Raw genomic sequence first — 17,756 nt, 5'->3', positions numbered from 1 at the left:
AATTGTTGTTTTTATTCAAGCTTCTTGTTTAAAACAAAAAAAGAATTTAAATTAACCGTACCAGGTTATATTGTTCTCATGAAGATAGAAAACATTGTTTAAGGCAAATTATTTGTTTTTCATTGGGTAATGAAATTTAGATGTAAACCATTACCCTAATTTTTTAATGGGATGAATAAAAGCTTTTTTTTCAGTGTATTTACTTAAATATACAAAAGCATAAGTGATCTTAAATTTGATTGCTTATTATTTGCAAAACCCTCCTCAAACCACCAACCAATAAATAGCTAATTTATGAAAATAATGTAATAATATAAAAAACGGTATGCAAAGTATATATCCTGAAGAAATTAAACAACTTCTTAAAAACAGTATTATATGAGGAAAAGCAGCATATCTTTACTGAAGGAATGCATTTTTTTTTTCAAAACAGGAAACTGCATTTCAGGAAGTGGTAAAGCAAGGTAAGTGTCACAATTATTTCTCAATGTTTTGTAAGACCCTGAGCGTCCTGAAACTAGATACACTCATCTGAAGATGAATGGGGGACTGGGTGTGGTTTCTCATATTTACATTTAAATGACCATTAAAGACTAGTCAGTCTATAGAAAAGTACAGTGTATTAATATAGTATGCCTATTAATTAACTTTCACTTTCGCAAATGTCCTGTTTATGTGTCCTGTGTATAATGCATTTCTATCTCCACCTCCTGCTGGTCTCCCGCATACCTTTAAACAAAGATAAAACTGCCTTTGAGTGCGACTGGAAGGGTCTTTCTCTCTCAGCCAGTCTCAACTCACGACCCCCTCTCTCTCAATAAACATTTACACCCTCTCCCGAAACCCATCAATGAGTTGACCGTTTTCAATCTACAAGTAATCGTTTCAACCTCATTTGTGCTCAGGTAAATGAAGATACTCCTGTGTCTGAAAGTTTTAACGATGCTCTGATGTGGAGCCAGCGCATCTCCAGTGCGTAATTGTGGAAACTTTGAACCGCCCCCCAAATCCGCCGGTCCTCTCCAAGCCGCACTCTTTCTGCGAGAGCTTCTTTTTCGAAAAAAAGAAGAGATAAAACAATGAAAACGTAACAAGAATAGTTTCAAATTTGAAACATTCAATACGTCTTGAGGATGTCACTTCGAAGCAGGGCAGGATTTTACCGTCAGGAGATAAACAGAACCATTTGGGACGTTCCGGAGAGATACAGAGATCTAATCCAGATTGGAACTGGGGCGTATGGAACAGTCTGGTAAGTATATTTTCGTATTTAAAAGATTCTTTACAATTTAAAAACAAATCAGGGGGTTTATACCTGTTTTGGAGTTGTTCGATGGTGATATTTGATTTGCGCAATTGGGTTTTCTTTGCGACGTATAGCATGCTTGAATTATACCTGTGTACAAAATAAACTAATCATGACGCGCACGTTCGATAGTTCGAATTCGATCCTAAAGGAATGCATTGGAACGGTGTTCTGTTGCTATGGTTACAGTAGATGAACGAAACCTCTATTCGCGAGCGTTCTTTTAGAACGCTTATAAACTCGGTGGCTTCTTAAAAACTGCATGGAAACGTTGTTTAACTACTATAACGCCAATTATAGATTACTTGCAGCCTTTTGTCATTTGGAGCCATCAAATTTACCATAAACCCAGCCGTTTTTAATTCAAGGCTGTAAACATTACACACTGAACGATAGTTTACAAGTGTGTTTGAGTAGTGAGCGCTAATAGATTAATTTATCCAATTGCATCAAAGAAATTCCAACAGTTTTCTTCATTTTCTTTCTCTAACCAAAACTGAAATCTTTTCCCCCTTTGCAAGACAAGAAACTACATAACAAAGCCTCCCTGCTGATGCCATTGTCTGTGTTTATCAAGCAGAAGCTGGCGAATTAAAGAGATCTTTAGTTTACGAAGTCATTGTGTCTGTCCTTCAGCTTTAATAGATTCTTCACTTGTCTACGTTGCATAAGTTTAACTTGCATAATGAACATATTCTGTAAGTTTGTACACTAAAGAGCAAAACATGATTAGTATTGTTGAGGAAGTGTTTTGCTATGGTAGAGTTGTGTTTTTTTATATTTTAAAAACTTCAGATGCATGTCCATAGATGGTCACGGTGTTACCGTGCTTTAATATCTAGTGGTGTCATATGTGACAAAGTGACTGAAGTGTTTATCTTTCTATGATGTAAAGTTCAGCCATTGACCGCAAGACAGGAGTTCGAGTGGCCATCAAGAAGCTCCACAGACCGTTCCAGTCCAGACTGTTTGCCAAGCGCGCTTACAGAGAGCTACGACTCCTCAAGCACATGAAACATGAGAATGTATGTCAACAGCATCTGCATTTACCTCGATCTCTGCACTAAAAGAAATTAAGTTTGCTGTTTCTTTAAACTACTTATTTAAAATGAGCTGAAACAACACAATTCTTTAGTCTTTTGGGGGGACAACTTAATTGTTTTATGTTCAATCTACTTACATTTCTAAAAACTAATTAGCTAACTTAATTCCTTCATGTTGTCCTAACACAAACTGATTATATGGAGCCCATTTAAAATGGAGGGTTCCACACAATTCATTTAGGTTGTCCCAGCACAAATCGAGTGGATTGAACCTGAAACAATTAAGTTGTCCTGAAAAAAAACTCCAGAGTTGTGTTGTTTCGGCTAATTTTACATAAGAAGTTTGAACAAGCAGCTAAATAATATTCTAGAGTGTATAACTCATTACTCTCATTCATTTTCCCTCATATCTCTTTCAAACTATACAGGTTATTGGGCTGCTGGATGTTTTTACCTCAGAAATCTTGTTGGACAGATTTCATGATTTGTAAGTAGATTCAGATCTAATGTACACTTTATGTAACCATTAAAGTACTAAGCATAATTTAACGTCTCTTTCTCTCAGTTACCTGGTGATGCCGTTTATGGGCACTGATCTGGGGAAGCTGATGAAGATGGAGAGACTGTGTGAGGACAGAGTGCAGTTTCTCGTCTATCAGATACTGAGGGGTCTGAAGGTTAGGCGCAGATACACACAATCACACTTGGGAAACACTATGTCCTGCTTTATAGCGCTGCAGTCTCTATAAATCTCTCTGTCCCTCTCTTTCTTTTTTCCACAGTATATTCATTCAGCCGGGATCATTCACAGGGTATGTGACCTCTGACAGTTTAATAAGATGCACAGAGGGGGTTGGGTGACCATTTCATTCAACCCTGACATTCATTCATCCTCTGGCCAGTCCTTCTCTTTTCTCATCTCTGAGAAAATGTAGAGGATTTTTAAAATAATAATAATAATTATTGTAATAATTGTGCTTTATTTCAAATGTTTAAAATATCTTGCTGACAATCGGGTAAATGTAGAGCTGTGAAGGATTGTGGTTTGAAGTATAAATATATTTTAAATGAATTACTTAATTACTATTTTGGCACTTCACTGTGATCCTTAAATAGTCTTTTAATATGTCATCAATTGGTTTTCATTCTAAATATGACATTTTACTTAGTGTCTTCTGGAAATCATGGTAAAAAAAATATGATAGTTATTACTAGGGCTGCACGATATTGGAATAATCCACCCTCTTTGAATGTTATCACTGAATTGAATGGGTGTTATCAGTGGTTATCAGCTGATAGATTTGGGCCAGTAGGGGCCTTTTGCACCTACTAGAAGGCTTAGAAGGCTGGTATCATCTATCCACATGGTTAATCAGCTATGCTAATAGAGAAGACTCTAGATCCAGATCTGTTTTTACATTACTGTGATGGTTGGGTTTAGGGTTGGAGTAGTGGTACATGTACATAAAATACAATTTATGTAAAATTTAATAAGTAATATAAATAATTCTTGTTAACTTCTGGCCACAGCCATATGTGATCTATAGCTGATTAACGATGTGGATGGATGATAACAGCCTTCTGAGCCTACCAGTAGGTGCAGAAGGCGCTATTGTCCTATATATATCAGCTGATAATCACTGATAACGCCCATTCAATTGAGTGATAACAATCAAATCAGCTGAATAATCTGACATTGCGATATTTTTTTCATTTCGATGGTTTTATAGGGGAGTGAATCATGTACAGGTCTATATATTATTTTATATAAATATATTTTTAAATAATTTATTATATACATATATAATAAACAAACTACAGTCATAAATAAACACAATGGAGCAAAGATAAAGTGAAATAAACAGTGCTTTGTGGGTTTGTAGGGAGTCTAACAGCATTTAGGTAAATTAATTGAATAATTAAATGCAAAATACCACTGCATAGTCTTAATCACTTAAACAATCCAATAAAATAAATCTTTATTAGTTACAAATGCTACATTTTCGTATGTCTGAATGCTTTAAACTATCTCAAAATGCTCACACACAGTTACAGTCCTTGAAAACGCATACAAATGACAAATTTTCACTCTATTGTGGTTCAATTCTGCAGCGACTCCACAAATCTCATGTGTTTTGACCTGTGGTTTCTGGTCAACAATGATCCCAAGTCAACATTGCATATCCTGCAATATGAGTATTGTATATACACACATTGTGATAGCGATGCTAAAACGATATGTTGTGCAGCCCTATTTATTACATTTTACAATTCAAAGATCTTACACAGTTTCTTTTTTTTTATATACAATTTACAATTTAGATTTTACAAAACAAAATCCTCAATATTTTTATCTATTTCTAGTTATATATAATATAAATATAGGCTATTCCTTAATCAACGTATTACATTTATTAGATTTCTATAAAAAAAAAATCTTTTATTTCTTACCACATTGGCTGATTTCGTGTACTTGTTTTAGGAATAAACGTACTTATCTTTTACATTTTTCATTAAATTTAGTGCATCTTGATTTGTTTTGCAATGTAGTTTTGTGTTTATTGTAAATGTCTGTTTTGGTTCTCGTTCTTTAGGATCTCAAACCAGGAAATCTGGCAGTGAATCAAAACTGTGAACTTAAGGTATTACACCAACTGTGTCTATTAATAGTTGTTATAGTGTACTTTAAATGCTGAAGTTTCATATGAAGTTACAATTACTTTAATATAAGATTACACACAGTGTTCATCTCAATGTTGCTATTTGTTTAAAAGCACAAACGTCCACCTCTGTGTTTAGATCCTGGACTTTGGACTAGCGCGTCAGGCGGATTCAGAAATGACGGGTTATGTGGTGACCCGCTGGTACAGAGCACCAGAGGTTATCCTCAACTGGATGCACTACTCACAAACAGGTGACTTATGATACAGTACAACTGAATGTAGCCATGACATCAGCTAACCACTAGAAGTCACTGCAGGACATCACAATGAGTAAGATGTTTTGTTTGTTTGTTTCAGTTGATATCTGGTCAGTGGGCTGCATTATGGCAGAGATGTTACTTGGAAGGCCACTTTTTAAAGGAAATGACCGTATCTTTTTTTCTTCATGCAACTACGGCTTTTTACATGCTCTAAAAATTTCAATGATACGATTGAAAAGTAATTGTTGTGTCCAGTATGTACATGTATCAGCTACCACTGCACATTACTCCATTTACAAGTAAAAACTGACTTCCACTTATCCAGAGATTACCACAGTCAAGACAGCAGAAAATGGATTGCAATTCCTCTTTTTTCCCCTAATAAATCCTTAACTTAGACTTACAGACTTAGACCAGCTGAGAGAGATCATGAAAATCACAGGAACTCCAGCTCCAGATTTCATCACAAAGCTACAAAGCCAAGATGTGAGTGTATTACGGATAAAAAGAAACACTAGAAAGATTAATACATTACATTTTCACTGATGCTTTCTTCATCCATTTATACAGGCCAAAAACTACATCAGAGGTCTACCTAAAGTACCAAAGAAAGACTTAAACACTATTTTCTTCAAAGCCAGCTCAGAAGGTAAACTACTCTCTCTTGCAACTTTGTTATGGTTATGGTCCATCCACAATTTCTTCCCAAAACACATACAGATTAATGGATGGAAACATCTAGATGCTAATGTCTAATGTGTGTGTATGTTTGTTTTTGTTAGCGGTGAGTGCTCTGGAGCTGATGCTGGTTCTGGATCCAGATAAACGTGTAAGCGCTGCGGAGGCGCTCGAACTTCCCCTTTTTACAGAGTTCAGAGAACCTGAAGAAGAGACGGAGGCCCTGCCTTATGACCACTCCATGGACAACACAGAACTGCCTCTGGATCAGTGGAAACGTAAGAGAAACAATCTTGATAGTTAATTTACTAAAATAGTGGGTTTAGACGAGATTCAATAAATGGCAAATGTGCATGACACCATAAAAGTGTTGAAGGGAGTGCTCAGTTCTTCTGGTGATCTACTTACTCTCTCTTCTCACTAATACAGCATTAAAGGGAAACTGCTAAACTCATATGACATGACACTGTCAGAAATAAAGGTTCAAGAGTTGTCACATTTTTAAAAGGTACACATTAAAGCAGGGGTGTCCAAAAGAGCTTGATTAGCATGCCCAGGTGTGTTTGATTGGGGTTGGAACTAAACTTTGCAGGACACCGGCCCTCCAGAGCTGAGTTTGGACACCCATGCATTAAAGGGTACTTATTGGTTACTCAAAGGTACATGTTAGTACCTAGAAATATTAAGAAACACACTTTATTTAGGCACTAATATGCACTTTTAAGGTGCCAATATGCGACCCTTAGATACATTTTGTCCTTTTTAAGCTTCAAGAGTCAAGGTCAGCCACAAAAACACCAGTGTCTATGCATTTCGACTGTTTTTTCACTTTGAGTTAATTGAATTCTTAAGTATAAAGATACATTATTGGTATTCCATTCAATAATTTAGATAAAATATCCTTTACTGAAAGGTTCTTTGGGAAACCAAAATGGTTCTTCTATTGTATTGCTGTGAAAACCTTTCTGAACTCTATTATTAAGAAAGTGTCATTTTTAAACGACAAGTTTTCACAAACTGTGCAAGATGTTAGTCAATCTAGCCCTTAATTTGTACATGTTGAGGTTAAAGAGGAATGACATGTGGAAGAAAAACTAGAAGCTCAGAATGTGCAGTGTTTCTGGAGGAAACAGAACCAGAACTCAGCTCTTCCATTGTAAAAATGCAGAGTTCCACACAATTCCTTCATGTTGTCCCAACACAAATTAAGCTAAATTTAATTGTTATTACAAATTTAAGTGGACTGAACATAAAGTTAAGAAAAAACTTAAGAATTGTGTTTAACTCATATTAAATAAGTAGTCTGAACAAACAGCAAGTCATTTTTTGAGTGTATTTCAGATACATTAACATTCCTTATTTCTCCCTTTGCAGGTCACACTTTCACAGAGATACTGTCATTCCAGCCACCCGTCTCAGAGATCAGAGACTCCAAAGAAACATCGCTCTGAGTGAACACCGATTCACCTCACTGTCACTGAGCTTCATGTATAAATGTGTGACATGAAGAGATGGCCAAACATTTAATGAATGTAAACTGTGTGACTTTGTAAATAAAAGAAAGAGTTGTTGATAATGTTGCTCTGTTATAAGGTTCCTGATTATCATGAAAATATGTGAATTCTTTCAGAGGCATCTTAAATATGCAAAATTCCCCTGCCAACAAAACACTGTGATTGACTTATTTGACTTGTATTTGTCATAATCATTCTACTTTGACAGTAAGCTTGTGTTATGTTTACTCTACTGGTCAGTTAATTTATTAATGCACAGAGTATTGCACATTTAACACCACACCAGTTTTTCTATTTTACTAATAAATAAAACTTCATAATCTCTCATGATTTATTATGAATGTAATCATTTCAGAGCTTGGCTAAGCATTATTTTTCAATACTAAAATATGAAATATATTTATACACTCTCTGTGCAAAACCCTGATCCTTTTCTTTAAGAAATACTTGCATAACATGTCTTAGATACCTTTAGATTCAATGTCAAGTTGCTATTAAAAACTCAGATAGTAATGTTTCTTATACAACTCTGCTCATCAATGTTTACTGGTAAAGGTGCACATGAAGTATTTTCCCACAAATACAGATATACAAATTAATCCAATGCAGGTTTTAAAAAAAATAAATGAATTAAACGTCACGATTGTGCAAGTAATTTTGGCTAAAAGATGCTCCAAAAGCTTGAATAGCATACGTTTACTTTGTTCAGGAAGCACAATTAATACTAAATTCATTTGTTAAACATGCAACATTAAAGTAAAAACAAACATTTATAGCTCTTAAAAATGCTGGCTAATAAAATATTTCAAGCAAAACAACAGAAATGTGCGCACATCTAGAAAATCTCAAAGGCAGGTGCTCGATCAAAAACAAAAATTTGTAGAAAAAAATACAAAGAAAATCGGCACACTGCCACTTTAGCTCTCAAAAAATCTTTAATGTCACTTTAATGTCACAACGTTTCCACCGACATGGTCTTCATCACCTGATGAAGACCATGTCGGTTATCCAAAATTCTTTGGATTTTTTTTTTCATAAAATATTTCAACAAATCAATGTTTTGCATATTTGCTTAGGCAAGAAGTGCAATCGATCATTAAACAAGTTATTAATTCTGAACATACTGGGGTTTTAACATAAAACACCCTATACATCGCAACTGAAATATTTATTATTTGCTTCTGAAGTCTGAAACAAAATAAAGGTTAATATTTGTGAAATGATTAAATTGCAATTAGATGTCCTTAGATGGCCTTTTTAAGGACTTTATCCACTCTACACTAAAATTTCTTGTTAAATATAAAGGCTTTTTCCAGGTCAGTTCCTGAGAATTCACCTTGAAATTGTGAAGGTGAACAACTGTTCAAACATGATTAGAAGCCGCTTGTAAATAACCGACCTCATGATGTATCAGTGACCATCAGCTCTGAGCTCTATATAAACGCTGCACGCTCCTCTCAGATTGTCTTCTAATTTAACTTGACAACATCATGCAGAGAGCTGCTGTATTTCTGCTGCTGACCGCTCTCGTGGCCAATGGACAGGGTGAGAAACAGTTTAATTATTTGAATGAATTTATTCTATGCTTATTGCTAAGTGTCCAAACTACATCCTGCAGAGTTACGCTGGGAAAACTCCTATGATCAGCCTCTGAATTTTCAGTGTCCTCCAGGACAGTCCATATCCTATGTAAAGAGGTGAGTGGAAACCAGAAGGTGCAGATTTTTAGGTATAAACACTGTGCTGAAATATAAACGTGAATAAATCATGGGCCAATGCAGTCTCATAGTTCTAAGACATAACGTTGTATACATGCTATAAATAATATAATATAATATTAATGTTATTATAGTAAAAATATACAGTCCTTAAGTATTTGTTCATAATCAGAAAGTTAAACTGATCCTCTCTGTTTTCTTGCCTCCTGATAAAACCAAAGCCAACATGATAATAGGTATGAAGACCGGGTGTGGGAGTTTGGCTGTAAAGACACCTTTAGCTCTGGTTCAGACTGTTTTCTGTCTCCATATGCCAATGACTTTGACCAAGCGTTCACCTATGAGTGTCCCCCAAATCACATCATGTCAGGAATGAGCAGCTACCACAGTGATAAACACGAGGACAGAAGGTGAGTTCTGGTTTTTGACCGATTTCCACATGTTATGCGAGTTCACCTGAGGTGATATTGTTATATATCCTTATACAGGTGGCAGTTTTATTGCTGTAGAGGTAACAGTGTCTGTACTGGTCAGTGTGAGTGGACCACTTATGTGAACTGGTTTGATGAGCTCTTTCACTGGACTGTGCCAAACCAACACTTCCTTACGGGTGCTGAAAGCTACCATGAGAATAAACATGAGTAAGTACACATATGAACATTGGATAATGTTGCATAGAATCCTCTCTTAAATGTTTAATTAATTCAAGTATTGACAATGTGTTTATCGACAATGTTGACAAGGTTTCTAGCAGACAGTCAAATATGATGCAGGAATCATAACGGCATGTAAAACTGGTCATATTCTTATTCTAATAGGATGTCTTTTTTTATTTTTTAGAGACCGTCGCTGGAAGTATCGGTACTGTGCCCAGTTGCAATGCTGAGACTCCCTCAAATGCAAATACAATCAAATCTGAAATGAATACAAGACTAAACACAATGTTAAACTGGTGACCATTGGTGGAAAAGAAATCTTTATCAACTTATCAATAAATTTCAGCCGCATAAGTTCTGTGTGAGTCTGTTATTTCACAATTATAACATAGTGTTGGAATCATACCATGAATATTGCTTTTTGGGGGGGAGGGGGGGGGGGTGGACTGGGATATATAAGGTTTTTGGGGAAATGTACATTCTTGAAGTTAATTTTTTTCTTCATAATCTTGCACATTTTTAATGATCACTATGTTGGAGCACATTATGATGGTTTAATATTAATTGTATTAGGATTGCAGGGCTGCTTCTCATTATTAGTTTTGTTTGGTCTCACTGCTGTGTTCAACACAACAGATCAAAATACTCACAGATCAGTTACTGGATTACCCTGGCTTTCAGAGACAAGCACTAAGATGATTTGCACATTTGAATGGCAGCAAAGCATTAGAGTGCCACAAGTGTCTATCTTAGTCCTCTTGTGGCTTTTCGATCTGCATGCTGAAGCTTGGGTTATTATGAAATAAAAACTTGGCTAGTTTGGATTGTTATGCTGATGACATTACGCTGTACATCAGTCAATTATCAAAGTGTTTTAAAGTCCTAAAATAATTTTAATTTAATTTTGTAATTCAGACAAGGCAGCAAAATACCACATTGGACCAAACACCTGCACACATTTGCTTACAGAATACAAGTTGGTTGTAGATGGATGTAATTTGCTACAGCAGACAGCAACTTCACTTTTGAATATCATTTCTCTTACGGTACTAAAACAGCTTACTTAGAAACACCAACAACATTTCGGTTTCTCATGCAGAAAATCTAGTTCATGCATTCATATGATATCCAGACTGGACAGTTGTGATGCGCTATCAGCTGGTTGGTTGTCATCTTTTGATAATCTCCTCTATACTGGCTGCCTTTTAAGTTTCATATTGATTGAAAGTTCTGCAGCTGTAGAATATTATTACAAAGAAATTTTACGAAGTTCTATGGCATTGTTTTTTTTTTATATATATAAAATTGTGAATGGGTCAACCTACTCTAATAAAAACATGGCTTTGCAGCACTTCTTCAGAATAAAATTAAAATATGCCTTTGGAAAGTTTAAGGTCTTATAGCTACAGCATATTACACTTTTAATGGATTGGATGTCAAAAATCCTTTTTTTTTTCTTTGGCACATGTGCATTATCACAGTGCAAATACAAACTATTTTATCTCTTCTAAACCAACATGTTTTTTTTTAATGAATAAAAAATTTGTATGCATAAAATTATAAGAATTTATGATTAGAACAGCTTAAATAATGTAATTTAAAAAGGAAAAAGATTTCCTACCTCACTGGCTGCACTGAAGCTTGGTGTTTCTTGTAAATGTGTGTCGCTCTTCAGGATCTCAAACCAGGAAATCTGGAAGTGAACCAAGACTGTGAGAAGAAAGAAATGACATCAGTTCAACAGAGCAAATTAAATCCTTGACTTTATCTTATTTATTATAAAACCAATTAATTGAATAATTAATATTTTATTTGCATGTTTTCATTTATAGGTGCCCTAAAAAATAAATTAAAAAAATGCATTACCTTTTGAATTTTAATACATTAACACAGAGCACCAGAGGTTATCCTCAACTGGATGCAGTACTCACAAACAGGTCAAATACAGAACTACCAATACAGTACAAACAAACGTAGCTATGACATCAGCTAACCACTAGACGTCCCTGCAGGACATCACAATGAGTATGAGCAGTTTTTATTTTCTGTTTCAGTTGATATCTGGCCAGTGGGCTGCATCATGGTGGAGATGGTACTTGCAACAGCACTTTTTTTTTTTTTTTAAGGAAAATGATGATTAACCTTCTGTGCTGGAATCCTTTTTTACTTTAAAGCCATGAGTCACAGAGTGTGTGATGTTGAAGTAACAGATGTTAGTTTGTTAGTTGTTTGTTTTTCTTTCTTTGTGTTCAGTGAGCAAATAAAATGTATTTATTTAATCACTTGGTTGTTGTCATAAATGTTTTAGTTTATTTGATTTCTTCTTCACATCATTCCAGCATCTATGGCTATATTTATGACAAGAACCAGTTAACTGCACTCAATCAATGAACACTAAAATAAACAAGAAACTACAGACATAATAAAATTAAACGCTACATAAAAAATTTACATTTAAAAAAAGAAAAAAAAGACAATACTTTATTGATTTCAAAATAACACTATCGCACAAATATAAATGGAAATTTGAATAGAAATGACATGTTGACAAATGATGTTTGTGCTTAATATCAAAACTCACCATTAAAAACAGATGCCAAACCTTTTTTTTAATTTATTTATCTTGCATTTTTAACGTCGGTGAGAATTCAACTTGAAATAGTGAAGGTCAACACCTGTTCAAACCTGATTAGAACGTACTTGTAAATAACCGACCTCATGATGCATCAGTGACCATCAGCTCTGAACTCTATATAAACGCTGCACGCTCCTCTGTAATTTGACTTGACAACATCATGCAGAGAGCTGCTGTATTTCTGCTGCTGACAGCTCTGTTGGCCAGTGGACAGGGTGAGAAGCTTTTCGAAAGTTTTTTCACTTCTTATAAATCAGTGTATAGGCTTGTTGTGAAGTTCTCTGTCTAAATCAAATCCCACAGAATTACTCTGGGAAAATGCCTATGATCAGCCACTAGACTTTACCTGCCCTCCATGACAGTCCATCTCGTACATAAAGAGGTGAGTGAGTGGAAAGCAGCTACTTTGTACTTCGTTAAAGAAATACAGTATATGCTTAGCTGAATTGTAAATAAATTTAAACACAAAATAGATTTGCATTGCAGTCCAGAAAAAAACTAATAACACATTTTTGCATTGAAGGCCTAAGTTATATTGCATTAATTATTCAAGCTAACATACTGCTCAAATTCTGCTCATTTTTATAACTAGTTTTTAAATGCTCTAAACACATTTTAAAATGCTAAGAAAGCATTACATTTTGTAAGCAATTCGGGAATGTAATCTTTTAATATTCTTAGAATATGTTAAACAGAGTATACCATTGTGCGCTCAAAAATAAAGACCAGATAAATGTGTGTTATCACAAATGATCTGTTAACATTACTGAATAAAAAGCTATGCTAACTTTGTCAGAATGTCAACTGAAGTTCTGACATGTCCCTGGATTTGGTTTGGAACTCAATGCTCCATTTCAACAGTGCTTCAGTTTAGTATTCATTCACAGAAAGAATTAAATACAGTACTTGCAGTAAGTACTTGTATATAATCTATTTCATTCAGTTGATCCTCACTGTATGCTTTCCTCCTAATGAACCAAAGCCAACATCACAATCATCATGAGGACCGGATGTGGGAGTTTGGCTGTAAAGACACCTTTAGCTCTGCTGCAGACTGTTTTCTCTCACCGTATGTCAATGACTTCGACCAAGCGTTCACCTATGAGTGTCCAGCACACCACTTCATGTCAGGAATGAGCAGCTACCACAGCAACAAACATGAGGACAGAAGGTGAGCTGACATTTTATTACTAATTTTGACATGTCATGTGTCACCTCAGGTAATCTTGTGACATATCCAGGTGGCAGTTTTACTGCTGTAGAGGTATTGGCCACTGCATTGCTGAATGTGAATGGACCACTTATGTGAACTGGTTTGATGAATACTTTCACTGGACTGTGCCAAACCAGAACTACCTGGCGGGTGCTGAAAGCTATCACGAGAATAAACATGAGTAAGTATGACTACCCAAATGACTCAATCTGAATACTGACAGGGTGATCAGCTGATAGGGTTCCTTCTATCTGCTTGCTTATTGAATAAATATATGGACATATGACGACATTGAAAAGGCTTTCAGTAAATGAATTTTAATAGTCATTATCCAGAAATAGTTAAATGGTAAATATACAGCATATGGACATGGTAAATAAATATATGGACACGAGGCTGCTTAAAAATAAATATCTGGGCATGATCAATTACGCAAAAACATCTGCAGAGCGCTACAAATAGCCAATCTGAGTTGGAAAATAAAAATTAAGTGCCACATTTAATAAATAAAGAAAATTTGTGCGATTGCACAATTTTCCTGTAATTGCACTACTAAAAAAACGAGTCATTGACTGTAGTGGAATATTCTGTGAGTGATTTACTGAATATGTATGAATTAAAGAACAGACTTCCAAAGCCAAGAGGCCATTACAGTGGTGCAAGGTTTTACTGATTCTGTCATTAATAATTCCAAACAACATGTGTACATCAATATTTGCAGATAGCTCTGTTACTTCGCCTCTGGAATTTTTTAATGCAAAAATAGCTAAAGGTTTCCAGTAGACAATGAAAACGGTAATTATACTAGAATAATAAATGGCATGTAAAGAAAATGCATTTTTCAATACTAATGTGATGTCATTGTTATGCTTTTCAGAGACCGCCGCTGGAAGTACAAGTATTGTGCGAAAGTGCAATGCTGAGACTCTCGCAAATTCCCTCAAATTCAACTACAATAAATCTGAGTTGCATATCAGAATAAGTCATGTCTTTCTGGTTTATGAAATAATGTGATTCACGACTTCTTCTTTTCTAAATGGAGACTTTAAGATCCATCAATATTGTGTGTTTTTATTCACTACAAATTCTATTATTAATTCACATGGTCAATGTCACAATTAATGTTTGCTTATTTGATTAGTGACCTAAAATATGGCCTAATTACACCAAATCTAATTATCACCTTGAAAATATTACTGTAAAAAGGATGGAAATATCTAGATTGCAAATGAGCATTTTTACTTTCTTAAAGAGATGTATATTTGTTAAGATTTTATATCTCGCATGGAGCACCAAACAAATCAGAGTTGCCACTATGATCCCTTATAAATGTTTCATGACGTGTATATTTGCTTGTGTTCAAATATATGAAGACAGAACAGCTCATTTCAAACAGTCAAAATGATTCCGCCTATAACCACAAAGTGGCAGCACATACCAAGCTTGCATTGCAACAAAGAGTGTCACATTATATACTAGTGACCTAACTACTGAAGCACTCCTACTGTAATCATTTTATCAGCTGCATTGTTGCAGTTTGCCTGCCCTCCTTGCCCTTTTCCTGGCTTCAATTTCTCTTTGAGCTGCTTCGATTGTCCTCCCTCTCCTTTGAGTCTTTTCAACTGACCTTGGCTGGGACTTAATATTTAGCTTGTGGTCACATGGCTGTAGGAAACAAACTAACAAACCCACAGTGTTATTGTGCGCACTTGAGGAAGCAGAAATGTCACAGATGGTTTTGGTGATGTATGTCTAGCAGGTGGAACGTGGGATAGACAGGGCCGGTTCACGGCCATAGCATATCCGGCTGAAACAGAGCTGATATCCTCACACACACACACACACACACACACACTCACTAAGACTAAACGTTTGTCAGTGTGACCGGACGCATTATAAACAGCAACATCAGCAGAGACTGAGAGAAACACGTGATCATTACGTACTGGAGAAAGGTCTCACTTTATATTAAGTGGCCTTAACTGATTTGTACTACTAATTATTTGGTACATTGCACGCAATTTGTACCTACAGTGCTCAGCATATATAAGTACACCCCTCACAAATCTATCTTTCATATTTTTAATAGGAAGATATACAATATTATATTTGTGCATATGCATTAGACTAGTCAGTACTGAAAGCAAATCTGGAGCTTATCTAACAGAATAACTTATGATAACAGTCCAAAAACTAGTACAGCCAAATTTATATGTTATAGAAAAATATTAAATACAAATAAAAAAAAAAAGAGGAAAAATCAAGAGAAGCAGAAATAATAATTGTAATTTTTTTTTGCAATATTTTGCTTGAATTTAATTGTATTATCTTTCAATTTCTAAATATTTTTGGTGATTAAAATATCATTTTAATAAATATATCTATTAAATAAATTTATTTTGGTTAAATGCACCAAAATACACTTCATTTTCAAAATGAGGTGTACTTAATTATGCTGAGCACTGTACTATTAATTATTTGGTACATTGCACACTATTTGTACATGCATGTTTTTGCAATTGCACATATTTAAAAAAAAACACCTACAGGTAATTTATGTGCAAGTAATTTCTGCATCTGTAATTACACCACCGCCCCATGCCTTATAATCCAACAAAATGTTTATATTTTTTTCTGAAACTTCTTATTCTTATTCTTATTCTTATTCTCATAAGGATAGAATAAAAAAAGCTCAGCTAATTTCATCAATGAAATAACAGTTTTCTTTAACCACAATAATTCTCATATAATTTAGAAGGATATGATATCAAAATTAAATATATATTAATTGCCCTTAACTGCTATGTACTTACATTTAAATAAGTAACATGGCACAATAGGACGGCACGTTGGCTCAGTGTTTAGCACTGTCGCCACACAGCAAGAAGGTCGCTGGTTTGAATCCCGGCTGGACTAGTTGGCATTATTGTGTGGAGTTTGCATGTTCTCCCCATGTTGGTGTGGATTTCCTCCGAGTGCTCCGGTTTCCCCCACAGTCCAAAGACATTCGCTATAGGTGAATTAAGTGTGTGTGTGTGTGTGTGTGTGTGTGTGTGTGTGTGTGTGTGTGTGTGTGTGTGTGTGTGTGTGTGTGAGTGAGAATGAGTGTGTATGGGTGTTTCCTAGTACTGGGTTGTGGCTGGAAGGGCATGCGCTGCGTAAAAAATTTGCTGGAATAGTTGGTGGTTAATTCCGCTGTGGCGACCTCTAAAACAGAGACTAAGCCGAAGGAAAATTAATGAATGAATGAATATGGTACAATGCAGCTATAAAAGCAACACCTGCAAGTATTTAATCTGTAACTACAATTATTTACAAGTGCACATTGACACAACCCTTGCAAAACAACCCTCACTTTAACCTAACAGTAGGGCTGGGTAATTTGGTCTAAAATCAAAATCTCGATTAATTGAACATTTTAACTCAATTACAATAAATGAACAATTATTTTATTTATTTATTTTACTTCTTTGCCCTCATAGTTCACTGACAGGTTTTGGACAGGGAATATGCTCACATATTACAAGTAAGAGATTTCTGAATAAAGGGCGCATTACTTGATTTTAAAAAAACTGAAGGAAACACGCTCTATCTACTATCTACACGCTCAGAAATAAAGGTACGCGAGCTGTCACTGGGGTGGTACCTTTTCAAAAGGTACAAATTTGTACCTAAAAGGTCCATATTAATACCTCAAGGGTACATTTCAGTACCTAAAAGTATACAAAAGTGTTCCTCTTAAAAATGTTTAGGTACCAATATATACTTTTGAGATACCAATTTGGACCCTTTAAGTATAAATGTGTACCACCCCAGTGACAGTGTATAATTATTTATCAACATTGAACAACTGAAATTAAAGCACACAATGCCTCAATAACTTGCACTTTTGGAAACAAAATTAATTATTTCATTGCTTTTTATATAAAAAATAATCAGTATCTCTTCTAAAAAAAAAAAAAAAAACTCATGTATATCCTGTAAATAATACTTTAAACAGTGCATTTCTTGCATCTTCTGTAAACAAATATTTTAATGTCAGAAATAATTCTCACAAATCTCTGACACAG

At 35.0% G+C, this 17,756-nt stretch overlaps 4 protein-coding genes across 4 annotated transcripts in view; 3 read left to right on the top strand and 1 right to left on the bottom strand.

Annotated features, from left to right (window-relative positions):
* Positions 1 to 17,756, bottom strand: part of LOC130223549 (deleted in malignant brain tumors 1 protein-like) — a 76,538-nt gene that overhangs the window by 47,019 nt on the left and 11,763 nt on the right. Inside the window, exon 5 of the mRNA XM_056456391.1 lies at positions 11,460 to 11,548. The gene's annotated coding sequence lies outside the window, so the exon portion shown is untranslated. The remainder of the gene's footprint in view (positions 1 to 11,459; positions 11,549 to 17,756) is intronic.
* On the top strand, positions 1,079 to 7,486 carry mapk12b (mitogen-activated protein kinase 12b). The gene is made up of 12 exons (XM_056456108.1): positions 1,079 to 1,252; positions 2,202 to 2,331; positions 2,778 to 2,836; positions 2,915 to 3,026; positions 3,132 to 3,161; positions 4,944 to 4,991; positions 5,149 to 5,263; positions 5,370 to 5,441; positions 5,679 to 5,758; positions 5,843 to 5,921; positions 6,055 to 6,228; positions 7,325 to 7,486. The coding sequence occupies exons 1-12, from the start codon at positions 1,134 to 1,136 to the stop codon at positions 7,399 to 7,401; spliced, it is 1,095 nt and encodes a 364-aa protein (XP_056312083.1). The 5' UTR covers positions 1,079 to 1,133; the 3' UTR covers positions 7,402 to 7,486.
* Positions 8,904 to 10,192, top strand: si:dkey-14d8.6 (uncharacterized protein LOC557741 homolog). Its single transcript, XM_056456125.1, has 5 exons — positions 8,904 to 9,009; positions 9,083 to 9,161; positions 9,404 to 9,592; positions 9,671 to 9,823; positions 10,023 to 10,192. The coding sequence occupies exons 1-5, from the start codon at positions 8,955 to 8,957 to the stop codon at positions 10,066 to 10,068; spliced, it is 522 nt and encodes a 173-aa protein (XP_056312100.1). The 5' UTR covers positions 8,904 to 8,954; the 3' UTR covers positions 10,069 to 10,192.
* On the top strand, positions 12,634 to 14,668 carry si:dkey-14d8.7 (uncharacterized protein LOC557676 homolog). Its single transcript, XM_056456130.1, is given in 5 exon segments — positions 12,634 to 12,688; positions 12,777 to 12,855; positions 13,456 to 13,644; positions 13,715 to 13,867; positions 14,564 to 14,668. Coding segments are annotated over 5 exon segments (522 nt in total). The 3' UTR covers positions 14,610 to 14,668.

Source organism: Danio aesculapii, chromosome 4 (genome assembly GCF_903798145.1).
Source record: "Danio aesculapii chromosome 4, fDanAes4.1, whole genome shotgun sequence".
NCBI lineage: Eukaryota > Metazoa > Chordata > Actinopteri > Cypriniformes > Danionidae > Danio > Danio aesculapii.
The sequence above is the reverse complement of the archived record's forward strand: the minus strand, read 5'-3'. Positions and strand labels throughout refer to the sequence as shown.

Bases quoted from the DNA above. Each gene is read 5' to 3' on its own strand.
- si:dkey-14d8.6 (XM_056456125.1), top strand. From the start codon at position 8,955: ATGCAGAGAGCTGCTGTATTTCTGCTGCTGACCGCTCTCGTGGCCAAT. The intron at 9,010-9,082 runs GTGAGAAACAGT...TACATCCTGCAG, and splicing joins TCTCGTGGCCAATGGACAGG to AGTTACGCTGGGAAAACTCC. The intron at 9,824-10,022 runs GTAAGTACACAT...TTTATTTTTTAG, and splicing joins TACCATGAGAATAAACATGA to AGACCGTCGCTGGAAGTATC.
- mapk12b (XM_056456108.1), top strand. From the start codon at position 1,134: ATGTCACTTCGAAGCAGGGCAGGATTTTACCGTCAGGAGATAAACAGA. The intron at 3,162-4,943 runs GTATGTGACCTC...CTCGTTCTTTAG, and splicing joins CAGCCGGGATCATTCACAGG to GATCTCAAACCAGGAAATCT. The intron at 5,759-5,842 runs GTGAGTGTATTA...CCATTTATACAG, and splicing joins CAAAGCTACAAAGCCAAGAT to GCCAAAAACTACATCAGAGG.